This window comes from Ovis aries, chromosome 1, assembly GCF_016772045.2.
Source record: "Ovis aries strain OAR_USU_Benz2616 breed Rambouillet chromosome 1, ARS-UI_Ramb_v3.0, whole genome shotgun sequence".
Lineage (NCBI taxonomy): Eukaryota > Metazoa > Chordata > Mammalia > Artiodactyla > Bovidae > Ovis > Ovis aries.
In genome coordinates, this window is record NC_056054.1 from 36,678,830 (window position 1) to 36,704,921 (window position 26,092).

The 26,092-nt window shown below is 43.1% G+C and overlaps 1 protein-coding gene across 15 annotated transcripts in view; it reads left to right on the plus strand.

Annotated features, from left to right (window-relative positions):
- NFIA (nuclear factor I A) overlaps window positions 1-26,092 on the plus strand; it is a 402,938-nt gene that overhangs the window by 360,403 nt on the left and 16,443 nt on the right. For 6 of the 15 annotated variants that reach the window (XM_012160811.5, XM_060410133.1, XM_004002026.5 and 3 more), the window contains one exon: window positions 192-283. The exons of 5 other annotated variants lie outside the window; for them this stretch is intronic. In XM_012160811.5, the coding sequence (XP_012016201.1) occupies window positions 192-283 (92 nt within the window). Of the gene's footprint in view, window positions 1-191; window positions 24,611-26,092 lie in introns of those variants that run through there. 4 more of the 15 variants (XM_060410099.1, XM_060410089.1, XM_060410093.1 and 1 more) reach the window with 1 other exon arrangement.

The following is a 26,092-nucleotide window of genomic DNA, read 5'->3' on the forward strand; positions in this document are numbered from 1 at the left end:
TTTGGAAGCCAACCCCCGTTCCTTTTTGACTGTCTGAAATGCCCTCGCTAGCTAGATCCCTCTGCTAGCTGCAGTGTTTGCACATTTCCTTGTTAATCAGCTGTGTAGGCTCGGAGACTGTGTGTTTTGGTGTTGTCTGCGTGTGCAATCTCGTGCCGCTTCCTGAACGCATGTGTCCCTTCCCTTCACAGCCTATTCGACACCCAGCACCTCCCCCGCAAACCGATTCGTCAGTGTTGGACCACGGGATCCAAGCTTTGTAAATATCCCTCAACAGACACAGGTGGGCCGCTCTCATCTTTTCTGTATGTGGTGCAGCTTGTTTTATTCATCAGGTGCATTGTAACTCATCTTTCGCCACCACAGGCTGCGTTTCCCAGTCCCTGTTCCTCCCTTTACCTCCCAACCCCCCCCCCCACCCCCATCCCCCGACCTTGTCCCGGCCCTTCAGCCACCTTTCCATGTGTTCTCAGAAATCATGGAAAACAGTGCCTGCAATTTTTGTTTCTTGTATTGAGGGGGTAGAAGAGGAGGGTTTCTGTGCCAGACCTGCTTTTGCTATGGGAAGAAAATTTTCCCAGGGCTGGATAGAGTGTGCTCCCTCTTTTAGGAATCCGTGTCTCCGCGTGTGAGCAGACAGAAGTAGGCCCCTTATTGAACCTGGAAAGTACACTCTGCTTGCCAGTGACATCAGAGTGCATGCTAGGAGTGGGGGGCCAGCCACTCTTCTGTACTCGTTATAGGGTCCCCAGGACCCTGACAGTCTTTCTAAGAGAAAGGAAAAGAAAGAGTTCCTGAGCCCTGTTACGTTGCTGGTATTGGTGCAGAAATAGGAGGTATTTGTTACTGGCTGTGCTGGCCCCAGTGGGGTGGGAGGGGATGGATGTGAATTAATGTTATGTTTTGAGGTAGGTGATTGAAGAAAAAGAGTTTGCCAGGACATCTAGAGTTTGTTTTTCAGTAGATGTGTTTTGTGCTAGTATAGGTCAAGAAGAAAGTCTCGCTTTTAAAAGTTTTGAAATAGCTGCTGTGAATTGAGAAACACTGAAAGACTTTTAGAATTCCAGCGTAGTAGCTATAAAGATACTTAGAGATTTGTAAAATAGAATTAGAAACAAGTTTTAGAAGAAGCTCCTCTCTCATTTCTTAACTAGAATGTGACTGTATATTATCAGAATTGACATAAAGAAAATGTTTTCCCTTTGAGGTTCTGTTCAACACAGTGTTTGAAAAAATTCTCCAAGATGTTTTGTGCATGTGCTACGGTGTATAATCTCCAGATGCCTAATTTCTAACTATTCATCTTTGTTTGTAACACTATGAGCAGGTGCTTATGAACGAAATAGATTTGCTTTCCTGGGTCCATTTGCTTTCTTTGTAAAAGATTTTAGTTTATTGCTGTGTCGACAGTGCGGGTTAAACAGCATTGCATCTGAAGCCTTCCTACACTGAAGCAGGGTCACAGAAAGTACAGCCTCGGAGGAGGCAGCTGTAAGGAGAGGGGAAGCAAAGAGGGGAGGAAGAAAGTTAACTCTTGAATTTCCCACTTCTGCTGTTTCTTCTGAAACTGGCAAGGGAGGGAAGGGGAGGAGGGGGCAGGTGCATCGGCATCCGGGATTAACATTGCCTGTTCCATACTCCCCACAAAATTGTTCAAGTTTATTGCTTTCTTTCCCACACCTTCAAATACTTAACTGCTGAATTTGAAGTGGAATAATTACCTCAGATGCATTAAAGTAGAACATTTCTTGTACATTTGTCTTACATGGACAAATTCAATGAGAAGGGAAAAATTGGGGACAGTAGCTTTATATTAGATGATTTCTTTTCTCAAAGCACCAGTGGGCTCAGGTTACTTCATTAGGAACCTCAAAAATGCAGTTTGGAAATGCCCTGTGTGTATTTTACATAGTGTGTTTTATAAGCTGTGGTTCACTGCGCTGAAATTGTACCCTACATTCCATTCAATTTGTTTCTCTATAATCAAAACGTGTTCTATTCCAATATGGCCTTGTTTCACAAATGCCTTATTTAACCCACAAACTGAGTCTTCATGATGTTGACCACAAAAATTCAATTCTTAAAATCCAGATTTTCTACGCATCTGGATGAATGATGTCATGTAGGCCCAATATTGGCATCTGGAACTGAATTTTTTGGGTTTCTGTTAAATATTTGGCATCATAGGGACAACAGCTTAAATGTTTCTTATCACAGTGACACCTGCCACATTTGGCTTGGAAAAAGCCATCCCCAGTTGTCTTATGAGAACTGCACTAATGGAGTTATTCTTTTTCCCCCAAAATATATCCTGAGATAAAAATTATGTGCTCTAAATATTTTAATATTTAGATGTATATATTAACTCTTTTTTAAAAAGAACTACTTTCTGGAACCATTTGGAAGGCATATCTGTAGATATAAATAATAAAAATAATATTTTAAAATAATCTTTCTGAGAGGACATCGGTTAAGAAGAGGAATTTTTATAGGAATTTTTTAGACATAATCTGAACATGACCTGCAGATTAGTAATTTCCTAGGCAAGCCTACATTTTTTAAAAATATTTTTGTTAATAGGCATGAAATTTGTATTAATTGCATTATGGGAATAGTTTTCTGGGAAGACAGAGTTTTGTAGTCTGCCTTAAAGAAGTAAAAATTGAAGAGTCAGCCAAGCAGATAGGTGAGCTTTATAAATGCAGAAAAGGTATCCTGCACAGAAATCCAAAAACAAATACAAAGTAAAATGGCCTCTCTTTTCCCCAAAGAAACCTCTTCAAATACTTGGAGCATCAACCTGTGGAAAACAAATGACTGAGCAACTGAACTGAACTGATGGGTCCCTATTTCTTTCTGGTAGATAGAATTTGAACTAATGAATAGACATTGGAAGTAGGCAACTTTCAGTTTATCATAAGACCATTCCTTTAAAAAAAAAAAAAAGTTACTTGATTATATAGAGCCCCTATTTATTGAGCATTTTCTATGCACTAAGTACCTTAAGTACATTATCCAACAAATCTTGACAGCCATCCATTAGGATATGTATAATTATCTCCATTGTATAGATGTGAAACCTGAGATCTAAAGAGTTGTTGATTTTTCTCAAGGCTGTAGAGTGGAGAACGGAGCAAGAATGTGTCCCCAGTTCTGTCTCACTTGAAGACCTATGTTATCTAACTATTGTATTGTACTTACTGCCTTATAGAGTGATGAGCTACTTTCCCTGCAGATATTCAAACAGAGACTGATGCTCAACTCTCAGGAATACCACTGGCATATTCTCTGGTTTTAAATCTGAGTTTGCTCTGATCAGAGATAGACTCTGATCATTAGTGTATACCCGAAAGAATTGAAAGCCAGGTTTTAAAGAGATATTTGTATACCCATGTTCGTAGCAGCATTATTCACAATAGCTAAAAGAGGCAAGTAATCCAAGTGGTCATCAACAGATAAGTGGATAAACAGAACATGGCATATACATTTTACTGTGTGTATACCATTTTAATGTGGTATAATACATATTATCCAGCCTTGAAGACAGAAGCAGTTCTGCAATATGTTGCAACACGGATGAACCTTGAAGACGTTATGCAAAGTGCAATAGGCTAGTCACAAAAGAACACACACTGTACGACTCCACTTACCATAAGTACCTAGTGTGGTCGCATTCATAGAGACAGGAAGCAGAACCGTGGTTGCCAGGAGCTGGGAAGAGGGCAGAATAGACAGCTACTGTTTAGTGGTATAGAGTGTTCGTTTTATAAGGTGAAAAAAGCTCTGAAGATGGATGATGCATGACGTTGGTGTTACACAACAGTGTGAATGTCTTGCCTGCCACTGAAATGTCCACTTAAAAATGGTTGAGATGGTAAAGTTTATGTTCATTTTATCACAATTTTTAAATGTGATTATTAGATAAACTCTTAATGACCCTTTCACCTCTTGAGAGTCTAAAATTCTGTAAACAGCCAGAAAGAGTGGACTGTTTATCAAAAAATAATCCACTGTCATTTTGTGCTGAGCTCTTTGAAAGTACTCGTTCTCATGTCCGGCACACAGTGGGTAGTCAGCAAATGTGGGCTGAATCTAAATGATTCATAAGGAAGTTTAAAAATAATGACTTTTTCTTATTACTGTCGTGAAACATGTTAACTGTGGAAAATACAGATGGGAAAAATAGTTTTTAAAAATCTCTTGTAGTCCTACTGTTAACATTTCTGTCTAAATCCATCCAGACTGTTTCTGTGCATACAAATATATTGCAAAAATGCGATCATATTATATACACTGTTTGGTAACCTGCTGTTTCTTCCCCCTTAACAATATATTATGGCCTTCTTTCCATGTAAATTGGAAAAATTGAATATTGGCTTTTATTGCACCTATTCATCATCTGTAATGATTGGTAGGGAAAGATAACATGGATAATTGAAAGCCATTTTTCCTCCTCCTTCCTTCCAGTCTATTTTTTTTTCTCCAGAGAATTCCTCCCTTCACTGAGACAGAATTGCCTTCTTTTTAGCCTCGCCCTGAGCTAGTTTTCTTTCAAACTGCCTTCCAACTGCATTGGATTAATATAATTCACCCCAGCTTGGGCTCTGTTGGAACATTCCTGCCAGGCTATCCATCCCACTCTTCTGCCTCACTTTTCTGCTACCTCTGCGACTGTCATGATTTGCTTCCCCGTCTCCTTCTCCATTTTATACCTCATCATTAACATGGGGGGTAGCCACCTCCAGACAGCCTTTAGAACACCCATCTGTTCTGAGAAAACACGACCACCCCGAATCTGTTTTTCAGTATTGTCCCATGACAGTTGATAAGAATATATAGAAATGACTCTGGGGCATAGAGTATTTACTTCACTTTGGACACTGTTAATGTCCCCTGCACACCCACTGAATGATATAAGAGAGAGCATGCCATCATATCAAATAGCTGAAAGCCAATGACCATCTCAATTGCATCTCATAATTTAATCTGACCCCTGAAAACGAGAGCCATTAAAAGGAGGCATTTATTTAGAGAGAAAAAGTTAATATTTCATCATCAGGTAATAAATAGAAATACCAATTCCCACACAGAAGGACTGAGCAAAGAACTCATTTTCATTCAGGTTCTGGTTTAATCAGAATGTTCAAATAAAATGCTTAACCTGCAGAACGCCAATGAGGACTAATTCTTTAAAATGAAAAATGAGTGCAAACAATATTAAAAACAGGCATTTCTTCCCTGCCACCCAAATCTATCACTGTTCTGCCTCAACAGAATTGTGGTATCTGAAAGGCTATTTAAAACCAAATTACCATTTGGGTTATTAGAAGAATCGCTTGGCATGGCATGGGCCTGATTTGTTGACAGAAAGGCACAGGTGCTGTAACCTTTGCTTAATAAATCATTTAGCTGCCTGACTCAAAAGCAATGTGACTGCCTTTGCCTCATGAAATTTACAAACGTGTGCACAAGCCACACGCTTCTCTGTGCCGGAAACCTGCTCACCTGGAGAGGTCCCCGCAGAGCTCAGTTATAGGCACAGCACTCGTTGTCTGCCTTTGGTGGGGATGCACAAGGAACATAGGGAGGTGGTGGGTATGGAGAGTGTTTGGATCTGTTGCCGTTTTCTGTGCCATATTCCTGAAACTCCGCCTGAGAAACCAGTGCCCAGGCTAAATGCAAAACTTTCTAAATCCCTTTCATCAATCACTCATCATTTCTGACTGTATTCCCAGAACCTACAGAATGCAGGGAATAACAATTCTCCTCAAGTTGCTCAAAGTCTGATAGAGGAAACAGATGTAAAAAATAACAGTAATGACAACAGTAGCAACATTAGTGGCGCAGTGAGACACGAGTTAACAGTAAGGATTTGCCCAAGAGGCTTGGAGTTGGGGAGAAGACCTTTCAAAGAGTGGACGGGACAGACAAGGCAAGGTAGCTTTTCTGTCCTTGTCTAATTTTGGACTGATGATGTGGCTGTGGCTCTTAGACATTTTACCTTTTTCTGCTACTTTTAATTTGACCATCCATGAGCTGGACAATAAGACTTTATCCCATGTAAAGTAGAGAGACACATTGAGCTCTGTCTTCTTTGGACCAAGCAGATGAAATTATTAGACTCCTTTCCTGCTGCTGGCATATCAGCCAGACCACCGCGCCCCACCCCGCCACCACCACCACCACTGCCCCCCCGCCCCCCCCCCACCGCCATCCTTCATTTCCAAGAAGCAACGCTCCTTATGTAATATTCTCACGCCGGACACCAAGCTCACTTGAGATTGCAGTGCAATTAGCTGAAGGCATTCCCTGCCTCCTCCCCGCCCTGACCCCAGCCGCCTGCCTGGAGGAAGTTGGGTACCACACAGAAGTTCAAGGAGCAGCTGGAGAGCTGCAAAGGCAAGAAACTCAGACTTCCTTAGAGAGAAGAAAATAAACTATCCTCCCCCTTCTAGTTAGAATTGGGTCTGAGCATTGGAGCTACAAGCCCATACAGCTGAAAACTCCCAAGACTGGAGAGGAGTGGCAGATAAAATTCCATTTACTTCCAACTCTGAGAAAAGTTGATTGGCTAAACGGGCACTCTGTATTAAGCACCAACGCGAACCGACACACGTTCGTTTCTGTGCCTGCACTAACTACAGGTCTCAGAGCCGTCTGAGATTAGTGCTATTAGCCTTGTTTTGCTTCTCTGATGGCTCAGTGGGTAAAGAATCCGCCTGCAATGCAGGAGACACAGGAGATGCAGATTCAGTCCCTGGTCTGGGAAGATCCCCTGGAGAAGGAAAAGGCAACCCATTCTGGGATTCTTGCCTGGAAAATCCCATGGACAGAGAAGCTTTGCGGGCTATATAGTTCAAAGGGTCACAAAGATTGGACACAACTGAGCGCGTAGGAGAGAAATTCCCTGGTTTTGGAAGGGAATCTCCCTGTTTTACTGATAGGAAAATTGAAGTTTTAGAGAGTATACTTGTCCCATGGCAAATGAGGTAGCCAGGATTTGAACCAGTCTGTCTCCAGAACATCTCTTTCCTGAATACTGTCTGCATCCTTAACTGTTTATGATGAAAGGTTGCTGACCATTTTCTCTTTGTGGCCTGAGATTGACTCTTACACCAAGGAATAGGACCGCTGCTATACTTGATTCTTCTGAAGACCTGCCCCGGTTTCCTATTAGCTCCTGCATCTGTGAAATCAAGACTGAGCTCATTCTCTCATCCTGCCTGGGAAAAAGACCTTTACTAATGACATTAGTCAACATCTGTGAGAACAGCCAGGCTCTGCCCAGAGAGGAGAGCAGCTGAGGTTGTGAGCTTTCCTTTCAGATCTTGGTTGGAGCTTTATTTCATCACTTAGAAGTGGTATGCATGCTTCATTTTGGGGTAATTTTTAAAATTTTTTCTTGGTAATTCAATTTTTCTAGCCTGGTTTATGAACTGTAAAATGGTGATAACTGTATTTATCTGCCTCCTACGGTTGTTTTGAGTCTTAAACTCGGTGCAGAAAAAGTAAATGCTTAACACCTGCTAATACTCAACAAGTGATAGCATTGGTTGTTTGGTTGATAACAGTGCTTATATTTAAACATTGTTTTCTGGATTACAAAGTATTTTCTCATGTGATCTTCAGAACAACCCTTTGAAGTAGGCAGAGCTGTTACTATTTTTATCCCCATTATATAGATTTAAAACTGTGTAAAGGTTTAAAGAGAGGGCAGTGACTTCCCCAGAACCACATAGCCAGGGGTGAGCAGAACCAAGACACAGACCCACACTGATTGCAGAGCCTTCAGTGCACCCATCGGGAAAGGACACATGTGGTCTTCCAGCGGCTCATCACCATGTGCTCTGTGGATATGGGCAGAACCTGCCTGCCAAACGCTGGGTCTAACATGACCATCCAGTTAGGACGAAATTTGGACAAAATGCCGCAAGTTCAGAATCTCATGGATTCTTCCATTGAGCATCTGCCCTAAAGGTACTCCAAAAGCCTCATTCCACTGGGCACCTCTGTCCTTGCCCTAAACCCGATATCTAACCTTAAGATAAGTTGTGCCCCAGGGAAGAAGAGACTTCCCAAGGGGAAATCAGTCACATCTCTGAGGACAGTAAAGTGAAAGTGTTAGTTGCTCAGTCGTATCCGACTCTCTGCGATTCTCCCAGCAAGAATACTCAAGTGAGTTGCCATTTCCTCCTCCAGGGGATCTTTCTGACCCCGGGATCGAAACCTGGTCTCCCATGTTGCAGGCACATTCTTTACTGCCTGAGCCACTTAGGGAAGCCCCTTTTCTGAGGGCAGTAAGGACTGTGGCAAATGAATGGACGCCCAGCATCTGCAGAGAAAACAGTGCCTGATCAATTTTTCTCTTACGTTCTCGGCCCCAGCCGTAGGTGTTGAATAGTCAGCACCGCCTCAGGGAGATGAGTTACCCCTGCCATCTGCTCCCTCCTACTGCGGGCAGGAGTGACTCCTCCAGCTTCCCAGCCCCCACACCAGCCTGTATGTTCCTGCCACGTTTCTCTTCACAAACACTTGGCAGCTGACTCACGGACAGCCTATGAGACACTCTTAAAATACATTTTTCAATAAACAGAACCGTTGTCTCTCAAGTTTTAACTTGGCAGCGTATTTTAGTTGTCCTCAGCCACAAATTTCACTTCTGAACCAAGCCAGAGCCTCAGTTCTAGGAACTGGTCTGCTTTTCTTCCCCGGTTTTTTAGCTTCAGAGATACCATCACGTTTAATGACATGTTTTAGTTTAGTTTTAGTGTTTTTGTTTGTTTGTTGCTTTGCTCAAAAAAGATTTGAGGAAACTCCTTAGTTATGTGAATTGATGATCACTGAAAGGATTAAAAGTGTTTGTATTGGATCTGGCAGGACTTCCCAGGTGGTAGTGTTATTCAGTTGCTCAGTCATGTCTGACACTTTGCAACCCCGTGGACTATAGCACGCCAATCTTCCCTGTCCTTCACCATCTCCCGGACTTTGCTCAGACTGTTGTCCATTGAGTCGATGATGCCATCCAGCCATCTCATCCTCTGTCCCCCTTCTCCTCATGCCCTAAATCTCAGGTGGCTGGATGGTAAAGAATATACCTGCCAATGCAAGAGATGCAAGGTTCGATCCCTGTGTTGAGAAGGTCCCTTGGAAAAGGAAATGGCAACCCACTCTAGTATTCTTGCCTGCAAAATCCCATGGACAGAGGAGCCTGGTGGGCTACAGTCCTTGGGGTCGCAAAGAGTCAGACATAACTGAGCATGCATGCCTGCATGGAATCTGGCATACAGTAGGTGCTCAACAAGTAGTGGTTCCTTTTGTGCTTGCTTCTTTGCCAGTACTTAAATGAGATCAGTGGCAATGGAGAAGGGGAAGGTAAAAGGAAGATTCTTCAGGAAATTTTAGACATCATGGAAGAAGAGAATGGACTAAATGTCTGATATTTACTGATATTTAATTAGCTGTTTGGATTTTGGGGAAAGTGGGATAGAAAATGAAGTGGAGGGAAAGACTGACAAAAGAAGCTGTGAATGGCTGTACAGAGCTGAGAGGAGTTGGGTGAGAATTTGATGAGAGCCTTACAATGAAGTCAGACAATTGCAGCATCAAATGCAAAACTGCCATCCACATGTCCAGCTCTGAAATGGGTCTTGATAATGATATTTCCAATGAAATATCCAACTAAGGGAGATGTTCTTTTTTTAAAGTTGGAATATAGTTGATTTATAATATTGTATTAGTTTCTGCTATACAGCAAAATCATTTAGTTATACATGTACATATATATACACACATGCATATATGTATATATACATGTTCTTTTTATATATTTCCTTTAAGGTTTATCACAACTGAGCATCATTAGTTGTGATAAACCATAATGTATGTGTGTGTATATATATATATATATATGTATGTATGTACAATGTGTATACACACACACACACATATGCTGGGATAAATAACAACCTCACATTTGCAGATGATACCACTCTAATGGCAGAAAGTGAAGAGGAACTAAAGAGCCTCTTGATGGAGGTGAAAGAGGAGAGTGAAAAAGCTGGCTTAAAACTCAGCATTCAAAAAACTAAGATCATGGCATCTGGTCCCATCACTTCATGGCAAATAGAAGGGGAAAAAATGGAAACAGTGACAGACTTTATTTTCTTGGGCTCCAAAATCACTGAGGACAGTGACTACAGCCACAAAATTAACACTTGCTCCTTGGAAGAAAATCTGTGACAAGCCTAGACATCGTATTAAAAAGCAGAGACATCACTTTGCTGACAAGGGTCCGTATAGTCAAAACTGTGGTTTTTCCAATAGTCATGTATGGATGTGAGAATTGGACCATAAAGAAGGCTGAGCACTGAAGAATTGATGTTTTCAAATTGTGGTGCTGGAGAAGACTCTTGAGAGTCCCTTAGACTGCAAGGAGATCCAACCAGTCAGTCCTAAAGGAAATCAACCCTGAATATTCATTGGAAGGACTGATGCTGAAGCTGAAGCTCCAGTACTTTGGCCACCTAATGTGAAGAACCAACTCATTTGAAAAAACCCTGATGCTGGGAAAGATTGAGGACAAGATGAGAAGGGGGTGACAGAGGATGGTATCACTGACTCAATGGACATGAGTTTGAGCAAGCTCTAGAAGATGGTGAAGGACAGGGAAGCCTGGCATGCTGCAGTCCATGGGGTTGCAAAGAGTCAGATACGACTTAGTGACTGAACAGCAACAATGGTTTATCACAGAACAGTGAATATAGGTCTCTGTGATATATAAAAGGATCTTGTTGCTTATCCATTCTGTGTATAATAGTTTACATCTGCTAGTCTTAAACTCAGAGAAGACATTGGCACCCCACTCCAGTACTCTTGCCTGGAAAATCCCATGGGTGGAGGAGCCTGGTGGGCTGCAGTCCATGGGGTCACTAAGAGTCGGACACAACTGAGCGACTTCACTTTCACTTTTCACTTTCACACATTGAAGAAGGAAATGGCAACCCACTCCAGTGTTCTTGCCTAGAGAGTCCCAGGGACAGGGGAGCCTGGTGGGCTGCTGTCTATGGGGTCACAGAGTTTGACACGACTTAGCAGCAGCAGCAGCCTCAAACTCTCAGTCGGTCCCTCTCCCACTCTTCCCTCCCCCTTGGCAACCACAAGTCTGTTCTGTATGTCTGTGAATCTGTTTCTGTTTCATAAAAGTTCATTTGTGTCCCTGATAGCTCAGGTGGTAAAGAATCCACCTGCAATGCAGGAGACCCCAGTTTGATTCCTGGGTCGAGAAGATCCACCACTGGAGAAGGGATAGGATACCCACTCCGGCATTCTGGGCAGGAGAATTCTATGGACTGTATAGAGCATGAGGTCACAAAGAGCTGGACACAACTGAGTGACTTTCACTCAGATCCCACATGTAACTGATATATGGTATTTGTCTTTCTCTTTCTGACTTACTTCACTTAATATAATTATTTCTAGTTGCATCCATGTTGCTGCAAATAGCATAATTTCATTCTTTTTATGGCTGAGTAATATTCTATTATATATATGTACCACATCTTTATTCATTCATCTGCTGATGGAGATTTGACCATTTGACATGTTTCCATGTCTTGGCTGTTGTGAAGAGTGCTGCTGTGAACTTGGGAAGTGCAGATATCTTTTTGAATTATAATTTTGTCTGAATATATGTTCAGGAGTGGGATTGCTGGATCAAATGGCAACTCTAGTGTTTTGAGGAACTGCCATACTGTTCCCCATAGTAGCTGCATCAACTTACATTCCCACCAACAGTGTAGGAGGTTCCTAACGGAAATAATTTAGACACTCACGATCTGATTTCTTCAGGGGAACAAAGCCAAAGTCAGGAATTGAAGAGCAGAATAGACTTAGGATTGAGTAGGATTGTTTTCACATCCTGTTTCTGCCATTTATTTGAGTGATCTTGGATATGTTACCCTTTAAAATTCTGTTTTCCCATCTATGAAATGAAGGTGATAAAATTATCCACCTCATAGAAGAAAATCCAATTAACTATGGCTTAAGCCAATCAGATTTTTGGGTTGCTGCATAGCAAGAAATCTCTCAGTGAATGGCTGTTGGCGTTGTTTCAGCTGCTACAGGATGCCAACAGGAGCCTTGCTCTTTCAAACATTCCGTTGTACCATCCTTAGCATCCGCAGGCAGGTGCCTCTGACTACAAAATGACTGCTGCAGCTCCAGACATCATCCCCACATCATTCCCCATTATTCCTTTTATATCAAGGAACAAGGATCCTGCTGTTTCGGGTTTCATTGACTAAAGCTAATGGTCACATTTTAATCTTTAGCTGCAAAGAATGCCAGTAAAGCCAACATAAAATTATCTTGATTGGCTAAGATCATGACTCATTTACCCAGGGCTGGTCACATTGTCTTCCCTAAACAAAATTGCCCTGAGAAAGAAGGGGCAATAGATAGTAGAGAGGACTGTTAACAGTATCTGTCATCTTCCTTTTTCTCCCATGGCCTGGCCGGTTTCATGATGTTTTCAACTCCAGTTCTTGCATTTGACTCCTTTCCTCCACTCACTCGCTGTGTGTCTAGGAGACCTGTATGCTGTGTGTATGTATGAGTGGATAGCGACCATCTCATTTAAGCCTTCTCTTGGATTCCAGGATTTGGGCAGAAGTACTGGAGTTTTGGGTAAACCAGTTTCCCCTGGGGCTGAGTCAAGGTTATCCTGGAAAGCGAGCACTCCAAAAAGGCTGCGTTGAAAGATATGTGCCTTGGTAATCACAGGGGAACTCTGGGAAACAGTGCCCTCCGTGCACCCTCCCAGGTGCTTATCAGACACTCAGCAGCAGGTTCTGGGTTTCTCTTTTACGGCTTGGAACCAGATGCTTCCTTTGCAAAAGAAAAGAGCCTGGTTTTGCTGAGCTTGAGTCAACAGAGTTCAGAGCACAGGAAAATGGATTGGCCCTGCTGCACGCTCTGAGGGGAGAAGGTAGTACAGGTGGGGTTCCCACTTCCACAAAGCCCCTGCATGTGAGAACCCTGTATGGGGGGGGGGGGCGTTTGCTTCCCCAAACGTTTCTGCATTCTGATAACGACCAAGAGCGGCACTTTCATGGTGGTCCCGCAGTCAGCGCACCGCGCTATCAGCGCTTCCACTGCAGGGGCGCAGGTTCAATCCCTGGTCAGGAAGCTAAGATCCCATGTGCTGGTGGCATGGCCAAAAAAAAAAAAAAAGGCAAAGAAAAAGCTTTCTGGTTATAAATAATGACTGTTCACATTAGGAGAGGTTCCTTTCAGACGCAGGCTTTCCCAGGCCATCTAATGAGTCTAAGATCTTGAAGGTTCTACCAAAGCACAGGTTCAAGGCCAGAGCCTATTGTCTGACGTGAGATCTTTCTCCGAGATCTCATATGAGTTCTCAGTGATTCTTCCTGGCCACTTTTCCCACACCCACTTGTTTACCTTCCTGTTTGTTTATTTAGGATGAAGGCACATTCTTTTATCAGTGGCCTCTGTTTTGAGGATATAGCCTTTCAATGGAGCCTATTCTTTGAGTTACATTCCAAAGTACAGGCCTCCCCCAAAATATTTGCATGAGAATTTTTCCTTAGGCTTCCTTCACATGGCTTCCTTTACAGCAGAGATGAAATAACTTAGCACTTCTAATTGGCTTTTCCCTTTCCAAATGCTTTACACATTAACTAATGAATCACATGAGCTTGTGATAAGCTGGATCCCTGGGCTGGAGCTGGGACACTGGCTTCGGACAGGCTGTCCTGGCCCTGTGTTCCTCTCCCTCACACTCTCCCTTCCCCCCACACCCCCGCCCCCTCCACAGTCTAAATGCGTTGGGCTCAGCCCAGACACAAACATCCTCAGCACAGCCTTGTGGGAAGGGCCCAGCGCTACCTTCCAAGGCTCGATGTTGTTCAGTGGCTAAGCAGTGTCCGACTCTTTGTGACCCCATGGACTGCAGCACTCCAGGCTTCCCTGTCCTTCACTGTCTCCCTGAGTTTGCTCAAACTCATGTCCACTGGGTGGATGAGGCCATCCAGCCATCTCATCTTCTGTTGTCCCCTTCTCCTCCTGCCCTCAGTCTGTCCCAGCAGCAGGGTCTTTTTCAGTGAGTCAGCTGGATGTACTACATAGTAAAGGAAATTTCAGGCCAGGGCCAGCCTTGGTGGCACATAGCTTCTCCCCTTCTCAAGCACAATTCTCCTTCCATGGATCTGTGGCCAAGTGTGTATGTGTATTGAGGAAGGAATAGTACCGGGGGGGTGGAAGGACCATACCAGAGAAAGGTCCGGTAAGGGAAATGCCCATAGTGCCTCTTGGTAGAGTAAAAGGAACACTAGACTGAGTCAGGATGCTCGGATTCCTAGCTCATCTCTCCCACTCACCAGCTATGTTTTTGTCCTTAGGGAGGGAAAACAAACCAGAATTTACTGTTGTTTTAGTTGCTAAGTCGTGGCCGCCTGTTTTGCAACCCCATGGACTTTAGCCCGCCAGGCTCCTCTTTCCCTGGGTTTCCCAGGCAAGAATATGGGACCGAGTTGCCATTTCCTTCTTCAGGGAATCTTCCCAACCCAGGGGTCAAACCTGTATTGACAGGCGGTTTCTTTACCACTGAGCCACCTGAGAAGCCAGAATTTACTAAGTACATACTGTATCCCCAGTATCACACTAGGGTGGAAGGGGTCTACTGACATATGACCCAATCCCTGCCATACGTTACTGACCAACTTCTAAGGAGAAAAGGAAGATATTATAGTAAGATATGCTAAAGGAAACACTTGAAGTATGTGTAACCTACGGGCAGTGCAGAGAGTAGGTGACTAACCCTGAGGAGAAGCAGGAAATTCATGGAAGATACGTTCCAGGGGAGGTTTCACATGAGCTGGTTTGCAAGGACACAGACGTAATTGCATTCCTGGAGAGGGGAATAGCACATGCCGAAATTAGTGGTATATGTTCAGAGAACTCTACAATGTTCAGTATGTTGATTGTGTGCCTGCATGTTCGGTTGCTTCAGCTGTATCTGACTGTGCAACCCTATGGGCTATAGCCCGCCAGTCTCCTCAGTCCGTGGAATCCTTCAGGCAAGAATACTGGAGTGGGCTGCCGTGCCCTCCTCCAGGGGATCTTTCCCAACCCAGGGATCAAACCCTCATCTCTTACGTCTCCTGCACTGACAGGCAGCTTCTTTACCACGAGTGTCACCTGGGAAGCCCAGTATGTTGGTTAATAATAAGGTAAATGACAGAGAATGTTGACTAAGGAGGCTGGGAAGTTAGACGAGGTCTAGTCTTGAATACAGGCACTTGGACTTTATGGGAGACAGAAAGCAGGTGAAGGGCACAGTGGGATCTCTGTATGGGAAGAAACCTTAACCCTCATGAAGTATGAGATTTTACAAGTAGTAGCAGCACTAAGCAGAGAAGGCAAGGGCACCCCGCTTCAGTAATCTTGCCTGGAAAATCCCATGGATGGAGGAGCCTGGAAGGCTGCAGTCCTTGGGGTCACTGAGGGTCAGACACGACTGAGCAACTTCACTTTCAATTTTCACTTTCTTGCATTAGAGAAGGAAATGGCAACCCACTCCAGTGTTCTTGCCTGGAGAATCCCAGGGACGGGGGAGCAGACACGACTGAAGTGACTTAGCAGCAGCAGCAGCAGCAGCAGCATTAAGACCTATGGTCATGAGGTACTATCTTCTCCCAGGCATTATAACTTAGTAGAGAAAATAGAAGCTTTCGAGCCAGATAGACTTGATTTTTATTTATCTCAGTACATGACTGATGGGGACTAAATTGTAACCGCCCACCTCCCATTTCATATTGAAGCACTAATCCCCAGCGTGATAGTATTTGGAGATGGGACCTTTGGAAGGTAATTAGATTCAGATGAGGGTGAGGTCCTCATGATAGAATCAGTGGTCTTAAAAGAAAAGACAGGGACTTTTCTAGTGGTCTAGTGGTTAGGACTCAGCAGTTTCACTGTTGCAACCCCTGGTTCAATCCCTGGTCTGGGAACTAAGATCCCACAAGCAATAGTGTGGCTTTAATAAAAAAAGGAAGGACCCTAGAGAGCAGGCTCTCTGTCATGTGAGGACTGGGCAGGAAGAAGGTGGCCGTCTGCCAGCCAGGGAGAGGACCCTCACCAGACTCTAAATCAGCTGGAACTTTGATCTTGGACTTTGCAGCCTCCAGAACTGTGAGAAGATATATTTCTGTTGTTTAAGCCACCCAGGCTATGGTATTTTGTCATGGCGGCCTGAGCAACATCTACAGAGACCTTGGGGTAATTTTTAGCCTTTCTGACCCATAGATATCACATTTATAAAATTATGAATTAAGTCCTGCACTCCACTTAGTTTTGTGAAAATTCAGTGTGGTTGGAATGTAAAGCTGCCAGCACCCTACCCTGGCACAGGGAACGCTCAGAATGGAACCCACATCAGCACCAGCGTTGAATCGGGAGGCATCTCCTTCATCTTCAGGACCAGGGACCTGTGTGTACCAGCAGAAACAGAGAAATGTTGACGTGGTGAGAACCCCAGAGGTAATCTGGTAATTTCCCCCCTGAGCTGAGTCATCTCTGCCCCCATCCTCCAATGTCCATTTTCCATACGTTGTGCCGTTAATTCTCTCATTAGCCCGTGGAATGATATTTATTTATTAAGAATATACTTAGCATACTCCCAGGGAGCAAGTTAAAACTCAGCTAACAGCTGCAGTTTCTGATTGTGAGGAAAAATACGCTGAGGAATGCATCTGGAGAGCAGCTATGTATGTATGTTATAATTTCCTATTAAAAAACTATTAAACTTTATGCTGGATGAGGGAGAGAAGGAAAAAATCCCAGTGCAAAAGCAAGTTATGAACATAGGAGCACAGTTTCTGAATGTTTACTTTGTCAGATACACAGCTGACATGATTAGCTCTAATGGGGTGGTGATCCTCACTGAATTGCAGATGGGTATGAGTGACTGAAATACCACCGGGACTTAAATAAGTGGCGCATACTGTATTACTTAAGACTTCCCTGGTGGCTCAGACAGTAAAGCATCTGCCTGCAATGCGGGAGACCCGGGTTTGATCCCTGGGTCGGGAAGATCCCTGGAGAAGGAAATAGCAACCCACTCCAGTATCCTTGCCTGGAGAATCCCATGGACAGAGGAGCCTGGTAGGCTACAGTCCACAGGGTTGCAAAGAGTCGGACACGACTAAGCGACTTCACTCACTCACTCACTCACTGTATTACTTAGGCTGCATCCTTTAGCCAACTTGAAGGCTTCTTTTTCTCCATCCATTCCCAACACACGCACGCTCACAGGTAACATGCACACACGCATGTGCACACAGAGGCATGCGTCTCTCCATTCCAGAAGCTCCGTGAAGAACATTAATCACCCATCTGGAGCAATGCTGACTTGCCTTCCATGACTTTTCCCCCTTTGCCCTCTGCCATCAAAGTGCAACCCCACCCCCCACACTCGCCATGGCAGATAATGATATCTCAGATCAGTCCACTTGCTGCGGCATCAAGACCCAGATCAATTTATTGACTCCATGAGAGTGGCTGGTACAGTAACTGTTACAAGAGAAGAATGAAAAGTGAGAGCGTGTCCACATGAAAAATAAAAATGACGTTTTGTTCTTTCCTGCCCTCCCCCTTTTTTGCCTCATAGATCTTTATGTGTTTACACAGCAGAGAGCACTTTCCTTAAGTTAATCAGCTCCTTCTACATTATTAATTGTGACAGTTAGGGTGCTACATGAGAGGAAGAGTATTATGGGAAGCATTGATCTCACTCGGATGGCGTGGACCTGAGTAGGTTTGGTATCCCTCCTCCCATCTCACTGCATTGGGGTCCCATCAAATCACATTTCCTTGATTGACAATGCAGAACGCCTCCCATCAATAGAATTGATTCTGTGAGAAAGGACAAGGAACATTTTTCAGCTAGAAATAGATGAATTATGGTGATGGCAAAGAGAACATTTCAGAAATCTTTCGGTCTAGAAACTTTTGTTGGGAGCTAAGGTACTGTTATCGTCCCAAACACAAGCCTACTTTATATCCTCAGAAAAAAAAATGCAACTATTAGAAGAGACTTACTCCAAGTGAAAAATAGATTTAGTTGAAGCCAACAGTGAACCTGAGGATATAATAGATGTTTTTAAAAGGCCATCCACTAATTTTTTGTGGGAAACTTTTGGTTAAGTGCACATCTTTGAAAGACATTTCACTAAAGTTCAGCTTTCATGGCTTATACCTGTAGACCCCAACATAAATCCTATGTGAATGGACAAAAGTGAGCAGGTGTCATTTGTGACCTGGAAATAAAAGGTCAACCATTGGATTTATAGCTTTTTTAGTGAAAAGAACATAAAGATTCCTGCCAACTGGAGTCAATCCATATTTTAATGTTTCTTAGTTAAGATTATAAAATCAAGGGACTAGGATCATGCTGTTCAGTGAAGGTCAAAAATTAAATGTGATGGGCTAAGTATCATTTCCATGGGGCAGAAGTTAATATTTCAAAATCCCTTTCTACCACTGGCAGTCAAGAAACGAATTGTCCATGATCATTAACCAAGGGAAGGGGAAATCCCACTACCATTGCTAAGTTTAATGATGATTATTACATTAATCAACTATATTGTTAAATTACTCTGCTGTTCTCATATAATGTCCCCAAATAGTGATAGTGGATTGATTGCTACCAAAAAATTCTCATATACAGTGGTGAATACGTCATGATGGGGGCTCATGGAGATGGGATGAAGGCTTATTTGTGGGAAAAGAAGTTGTGGCTATTTTATGGATAAAGAGATGTAACATAAAATGTTACACTGCATATAACATTCCTCTAAGACAAGATTCTGTGACACTACAGACCTGTTACTGTATATGATTCACCAGGACAAGTTTTTTAAATACAAAAGAAAAAGAAGAGCATGCATTTCTTTTTATTATCTTTTTTCTATTTCATATTTTTGGCATCTTTTTTGTTTTTAGGGAAAAAAATTCTGTTTGCAGTTCCTTTTCTTCAAAGTTTTAGAGCTCTGGCTCCCATCTCCTTTGGATTAAGGTTATTTAAAGTTGTTTATAGGATGACTCAGACACATGTACCCCATGACATTATTTAAAATTTATTTATTTGCCACACTGTGAGGCTTCTGGGATCTTCGTTCCCCAATCAGGGATTGAACCCAGGCCCTTGTCAGTGAGATCATGGAGTCCCAACCACTGAACCACTAGGGAATCCCCCCGCATACTCACATGGCATTTTAAAATCCATTTTAAGATGCCAGTACTTTAAGAAGTTACTTTTAATAAAACAGCCGCTGTGAACTAGAGGGCCCAGGCTCAGGAAGTTGAAATGATTTATGAGGCCATACAGATAATCGGAGACAAGGTCAGCCTGAGAAAGACAGGGTATCTGACACCAGGAAAGGAAAGGACTGGTAGTTTAGTTGTGTGGCTTAGGATATGGGTGCACAATTTTTGTTTTGCAGAGGTGTTTTATAGAAGCTTATTATCCATTAGGTCTTCCCTTCATGGCTCAGCAGTAAAGAATCTGCCTGCAATGCAGGAGACACGGGTTCAGTCCCTGGGTTGGGAAGGTCCCCTGGCGAAGGAAATGGCAACCCACTCCAGTATTCTTACCTGAGAAATCCCATGAGGTGAGCCTGGTGGGCTACAGCCGCTGAGGTTGCAAAGAATCAGACATGACTTAGCAACTAAACAACAAATATCCATAGACTGACCCAAGTGCATTGGAATCTTGAGAAACAAAAGGTTCACCTTGGAGAATTTATCTTTGTACACTACCACCTATTGTGGGTGTGGGTGGGTGAGTATTAAACCCGTGCTTCTGTCTGTGCTCTGGGGTAGCTTTCAGTGGCATATTTTTCTAACTTCTGTCCTTCACAGTTCAGACAAAGGTTAAAATTCCCATCTACTTTCACAGGCAAACACTTTAAAGTGCTTCTACAAGAGGCAGCGAGTAGGGAGGACCTTTGATTTAAAGTTCAACATTTACATTTGTAATTTTGACTAATTTCTGTGCTCACATTAATTAAATTGAAATTGTTTAATTAGAATGAAACTGAAATTGATCATTAGGATTAATTTAACCTGATAGGCTTTGTGTGCCTTTCTAGACAAATATTATGAAATACAATGATAATGAAGCAGTGAGAGGTATAATTTCACATCTAATAATGATCTTAATATCTGCCAGTTACTCTCTGGTATCGGGATAGCTCTGAATGTTGCTGTTTGTTACACCATTACCCTTCAGCTAAGACCATGCTGTATCTCTCCACTGGTCTCTTCCCAAATATTTTTTCCTGTCAAAGTCTAAAGATGCACCAAATTCTCTTCACCCCTCCCTCCTAATACCATCATCCCTCCCCTTTCCCTCACCCCACCATCTTCCGGGAAGGCTATTTGCTTGGCTCTTCCCCCGGGCCTTGTATCACAATGACCTTTGTAAAACAAGAACTGCAGAATGACACTCCTTATGGAATTCACTAGTGCTCCTCAGTTCTGGGGTCATTGCTATCAGATCTGGACTGCCCCTCTGTCCTGTTCCTGGCTGATTACTACGATTAAGAACCAGGCACAGAGCTAAGCTGCATAGAAAGAAGAGGGGCTGTAACCCCTGAATAACTGTTAAGGGGTGGGAGAGAAAAGGCAGCTTTTCCAGGTGTCCAGTGTGCACCCAGGAAATAGCTTGCCATCTTCATCCTGTGCCTTCTGTGTAGCTCCATCCAGTGAGCATGTTTCCAAATTTGGTGCCTTTTGTTTCTGAAAGAAAATTCTCGAAAGGTAAGACTCCTGTTTTGCCATAGGATTTGGCATAAATGAAAGAACATTAGATCTGCATCTGCCTACCAACACACTGAAAGAAAGTAAAAGTGTGAGTCATTCAGTTGTGTCTGACTCTTTGCAACCCCATGCACTGTAGCCCACCAGGTTCCTCTGTCCAGAGGATTCTCCAGGCAAGAATACTGGAGTGGGTTGCCATTCCCTCCTCCAGGGAATCTTCCCAACCCTGGGATTGATCTCCGGTCTCCTACGTTGCAGGTGAATTCTTTACCATCTGAGCCACTAAAGAAGCCCAAACAACACATTGATGAATGTAAAGCTTTTTGAACTATCAAGTCAACTATCAAATTATTTTGTCTTCAGAAGAATTAATATCTGCATGGATAAATTAAATCTTCAGGAAAATCTGTAAAGCATTTGAATTTCAGATTCCTCCTGTCTACCATTTTGCTGCTGCTGCTGCTGCTAAGTCGCTTCAGTCGTGTCCGACTCTGTGCAAACCCAGAGACGGCAGCCCACCAGGCTCCCCTGTCCCTAGGATTCTCCAGGCAAGAACACTGGAGTGGGTTGCCATTTCCTTCTCTAATGCATGAAAGTGAAAAGTGAAAGAGAAGTCGCTCAGTCGTGTCCGACTCTTAGCGACCCCATAGACTGCAGCCTACCAGGCTCCTCCATCCATGGGATTTGCCAGGCAAGAATACTGGAGTGGGTTGCCATTGCCTTCTCCGACCATTCTGCCTGAGTTATTAAAAAAAAGTAACATCAGCAGTTATGTTTCCTACAGCAACCCTTAAGGCAGAAGTTCAAAGTATAGAGGAGAATGAGTTAAAATTATGTAGATATTTATGAGTAAGAAAAAAGGGAAACAAAAACTGGACAAAAGAAAGAACATGTGATTCTCAGCGTGAATGTGACTTTGGGAATGAGTGATCAATAGGATAGTAGAGATTATTCCATATGCAAATTATTGTCTTTCTGCTGCTTGGCCAGTCATTCCTGGCCAAAGACAGAGAAGCTGTTGGGGTTGTAAGCCCTGATTTCATTCAGTCATCATAAGTAAACTCCTGTCCCCAAAGAAACTAATTTTATCATTCATTTCTATAGACTGTCATCTATGTGGATTCTACTTGTATTCATGTCTTTATCCAATAGAAGCAGCTTACTACATTCATAGCAAAGGGTTTTATTTGGAAGCATATTCATATTTCATTGGGTTTTTAAAAATCCTTCATGTTTCTAGCATTTGAATTAGGCTAAGTTCAAGAGATTGAGAGAAAAGAGGAGACAGCCAGCATAGCCATGCTGTTATTGTATGGGTCCAAGAAAAGTGACTTTGTGCTATGTACTAGGGCCAAAAAGCTACATGGGCCAGCATATAGAGATGAGGTCTCTGTCTCCCTCATGTCAGAAAAGCAGATGTGCACATAGAACAAGCGTCACCTCAGTTTAACAGCTTAGTTTAACAAGTTAAAAAACAAAACACTTTCATATTTTCATGTATTATTTCATCCTCACAACTACCATGCTAGGAAGATGTTCCTAATCAGAGGCACAAATGGAGACCAGATACATGATGGACTCGATCCATCCTCCCTGAACCAGTTTCTTCTCTGAGCCCCCACAGCAGTGCTTTCCTTTAAACTGTTTTCTGACTTATCACCTGTTGCTGTGCAGGGATGCAGCTGCTGATCCTGAAGTGCTGGGAATGTCACAACCTGCCACCCCGGGTACGCTCACCTGTCAGGAAAGAACTGCCTGCTCCAGGGCTGAAGATGCTATAAAGTAATGCTCAGGTGTTGCAGCACTGGTTTATCATTGTTGTACCCAACTTCTTGCTAACTCAAATTCACACAGAAGTTGAGTGGCAGAGTCCCTGGTGTTATTTCTCCAGCTTTCCTTCCAATTCTGTCCATAAAGACCATTGCTGCTTTCTCTGAACTCCTGGCCCCTTGCTTAGCAAAGAGATTGAGTCTTAACCTCAGTCAGCCAGGAAACCAGTTCTCTCCAGATTGGTTTCTATGAGCATTTCAGAATCTCTACTTCAGTTCTTCCTGCTCCTAACCCAAAATAGCCATTTCTTCCTCTCTAGTATAACTTTATTGACTAGGAAACACCTGAGATCTTTTCAACATGGAAAATCCTTTAGATTTTTTTCATAAACATAATAAGAGATCCCTTCTGAATTGGGGATATTTCTCTTCATAACACCTTTTAACTGCATTTTTCAAGTCAGAAAACCAGCTTATGCAAACCCTAGATCTTACCTTTGAAGAGTATAAATATGTATTGACCACTTTCCACACAGAGTGGAAAATGGTTGCAAGGAAATCCGAAGTCATGACTATGGAATTCTAGAATATCTAAAATCTTTTTAACTATTAATAGAATGTTGACACTAAAACCTTATTGGGAAAATTAAGAAGATTCTGTTTTCTAGGCCCAGCCTTCTCTTTCTTTGACTTTATAGTACATCTGAGGAAATTTTTAATACTAACCAAAGCTTGGTGTTGCCTGGCATCTGAGTCTAAAATGCCTGAGAAAGCAGTGCAGATTCCAACTGTAACACATTCCTCCCCCAAGCCTTGGAAACTAGCTTACTGAGGCCGGCAGAGTTCAGAGAGAGCACATGCAAATGAGGCTCAGTTATAAACTCCTGAGGAGTGTTTTATTTAGTTTAAACCTGAACCTGAACTTGTCAACATGTTCCTGGAGAACAACACAGAAAGCTGCTGCAGTGGGACAGGAAGCCATATTTCAGCTCAGACAGTTCACTTCTTTGAGAGAAAGAAAAGTCTTCGAGTCATGTTTTTTAACTGAACTGCCTTTAGGATAGCACACGGTGACATCTCTGCAAGAGGTTGTGATTGCAGAATCAGAATGACAGTTAATATGTGTCATTTGAACTTGCCACCATTTCTTCAACGTGAATCATAGGATCTCTTATCCATATGGTGATTTAACAAGAGAAAAGAATATTTAAAAAGCCAGTGAACATATAACCATCATCCAATCCGTAATTGGTTTCATTAAAATATAATAAAGTGATAGGAGAGGTATGGAACTATTCCAAATCAGTACTGTGTGCATGAGTTCCGAGTCTGTTCCTAAATCTCAGTTACTAGGAGAACACTAGCAAATAGAACTCATCTGAAAGCAAAGTAAGTGATTTTGTTTGCATGCTTGATTTTATGACATAGTCTTAACTATGTCTTCTGGCTTCCCTGGGGGTTCAAATGGTAAAGAATCTACCTGCAATGAGGGAGACCTGAGTGTGATCCATGAGTCAGCAAGATCCCCTAGAGAAGGAAATGGCAAAGCACAATGTTCTTGCCTGGAGAATTCCACGGACAGAGGAGCCTGGCAGGCAACAGTCCATGGGGTCGCAGAGTCAGGCACGACTGAGTGATTAACACTTCCACTAAATACGTCTTAAATAATCTTTAGTTAGGAGATCACCATTTTTAAAGTCATTACGAAAAAGGTAAAAACGAATTAAATTTTCTGCGTTAGAATGATGCTGCCTCTTTCTAAGAAGCATAGATTCCTGACAGGGAAGCCTCATAGCTCTGGTGATCCCACAGATTATGTTCACAACGATATCCTTGATAAGACCCTTGACAGAGACTGTGAATACTGTGAGATCTCACCTTTGCACAATTCCCCAACCCAGCTCCACCAAGAAGCTTCCCACTCACCTCCACTGGAAATATTCAGGAAGAATCTAATTGTTTATAGTAATGAATATTGCGTAGTTCTAAGTTTAATCTACAAATTTAAAAGGAAATAAATCTGAACATAGAAAGCATTTGATGTTTCAGCATTAAAAAAAAAAAACTGTCATTTGAAACTGCCGACTCCCCCATATGGGTTTGTTTTGCAAGTCACATCTTAACAAAGACAAGTTTTGTTGTCATAAAACCCTAAATCCCACCACCAGAAGAAGGAGTAAAGCCTTGTTCACTTATCCTGGGTCTGTGCTTTCTGGAATGTCACACAAGAGCTTTGACTGGGCTTGAGAAGATCATTCCATTTTTATCCAGGGCAGTTGGCTCCGATGAAACCCCAGGCCCTTCTGTGACATCTAGATCACGTCAATGTTTCCTGTGATAATGCTGCTTACATTTTAGGCCAGTATTTCAAAGTTTTGTCTCTATGTGTCTTACTTCCGCCCCCAAATAATAGAATAATATTATAATAACTGGTATATAAGGGCTGTTCTGCAGATAAGTTGGACCCCTGACTTCCCACAGACTAGAATCTGGCCTCTGACTTTTTCCATAGTCAAGCTCATTCTAACTTCATTGAGGGGTAGAACAGTTTTATCCCTGCCAATATCACATCTACACAGTGAATGAGGAAAAAGGATGACTTCCGCACCTGTAAGTCTGAAACACAGGTGCTTCCAGAAGGTACAGGGATAGGAATGGGATCCTTATAGTGTGATCAGAGCAGCCAGAGTCGCGGGGCAGCCAGAGGCTGAGCTGAGCCCCACAGTCCAGTACAGAGTTGCTTCTTACTGCTCTCTCACTCTCTTCTGTCAAGAACCTGAGAGCAAAGATGTACAGTCTCCTCCGCATTCCATCCAAACCCCACCTCTGCACCTCACTTCTTTGGCTCCATACAGAAGCCCCCAACCCCCTGCTGGCTGAGCGTGCCCTCTTCCTTCCTGGGGCAGGCAGCTGTTTGCAGAGTCTTTGAGAGGGTAGAGGTCTTCCCTCATTCCTGTGGGAGTGGAAGCACCGATGGAGAAATAGAGAAAGAGAGAGACTGGCTGGAGGGGTGAGAGGAGGCAGGAAAGGGGACCGGAAAGGACAGAAGAAAGGGCCTTGGACAGTGAATAGAGGAGGACGAAAGAGGTCAGAAGCAAAGAGCCATGGTCAGGGCCAAGCGAAAAAGCGGCTGCTGGGGGATGGTCACGGGCACAGGTGCCAAGTGCCATCCAGTGCCCAAAGGGGACTCCTTGGCTGGGAGGGTCAGTTTGGAGATTTGTTTCTGGCCAAGGAGCAGATCTTCTGTCGTACTCATGCAGGCATGTCTCCGGGAGAGTTTTTAAGTAACTGGACATTTCACTTCAGTGTTCTTTTCCCCCTCAGCAGATTTTATCTACCTGCACCACTGCAATGGTGCATTTGCATGTTAGGTTTCCTGTGAACCTGAGTCATGTTGGGAAGAGCTTTTCAGCTCTGGGGGAAGAGCAGGAGTAAGGAGGCAGGCCATGGCATGATTATTGTAATGCGGCCACGCTCGGCTGAGC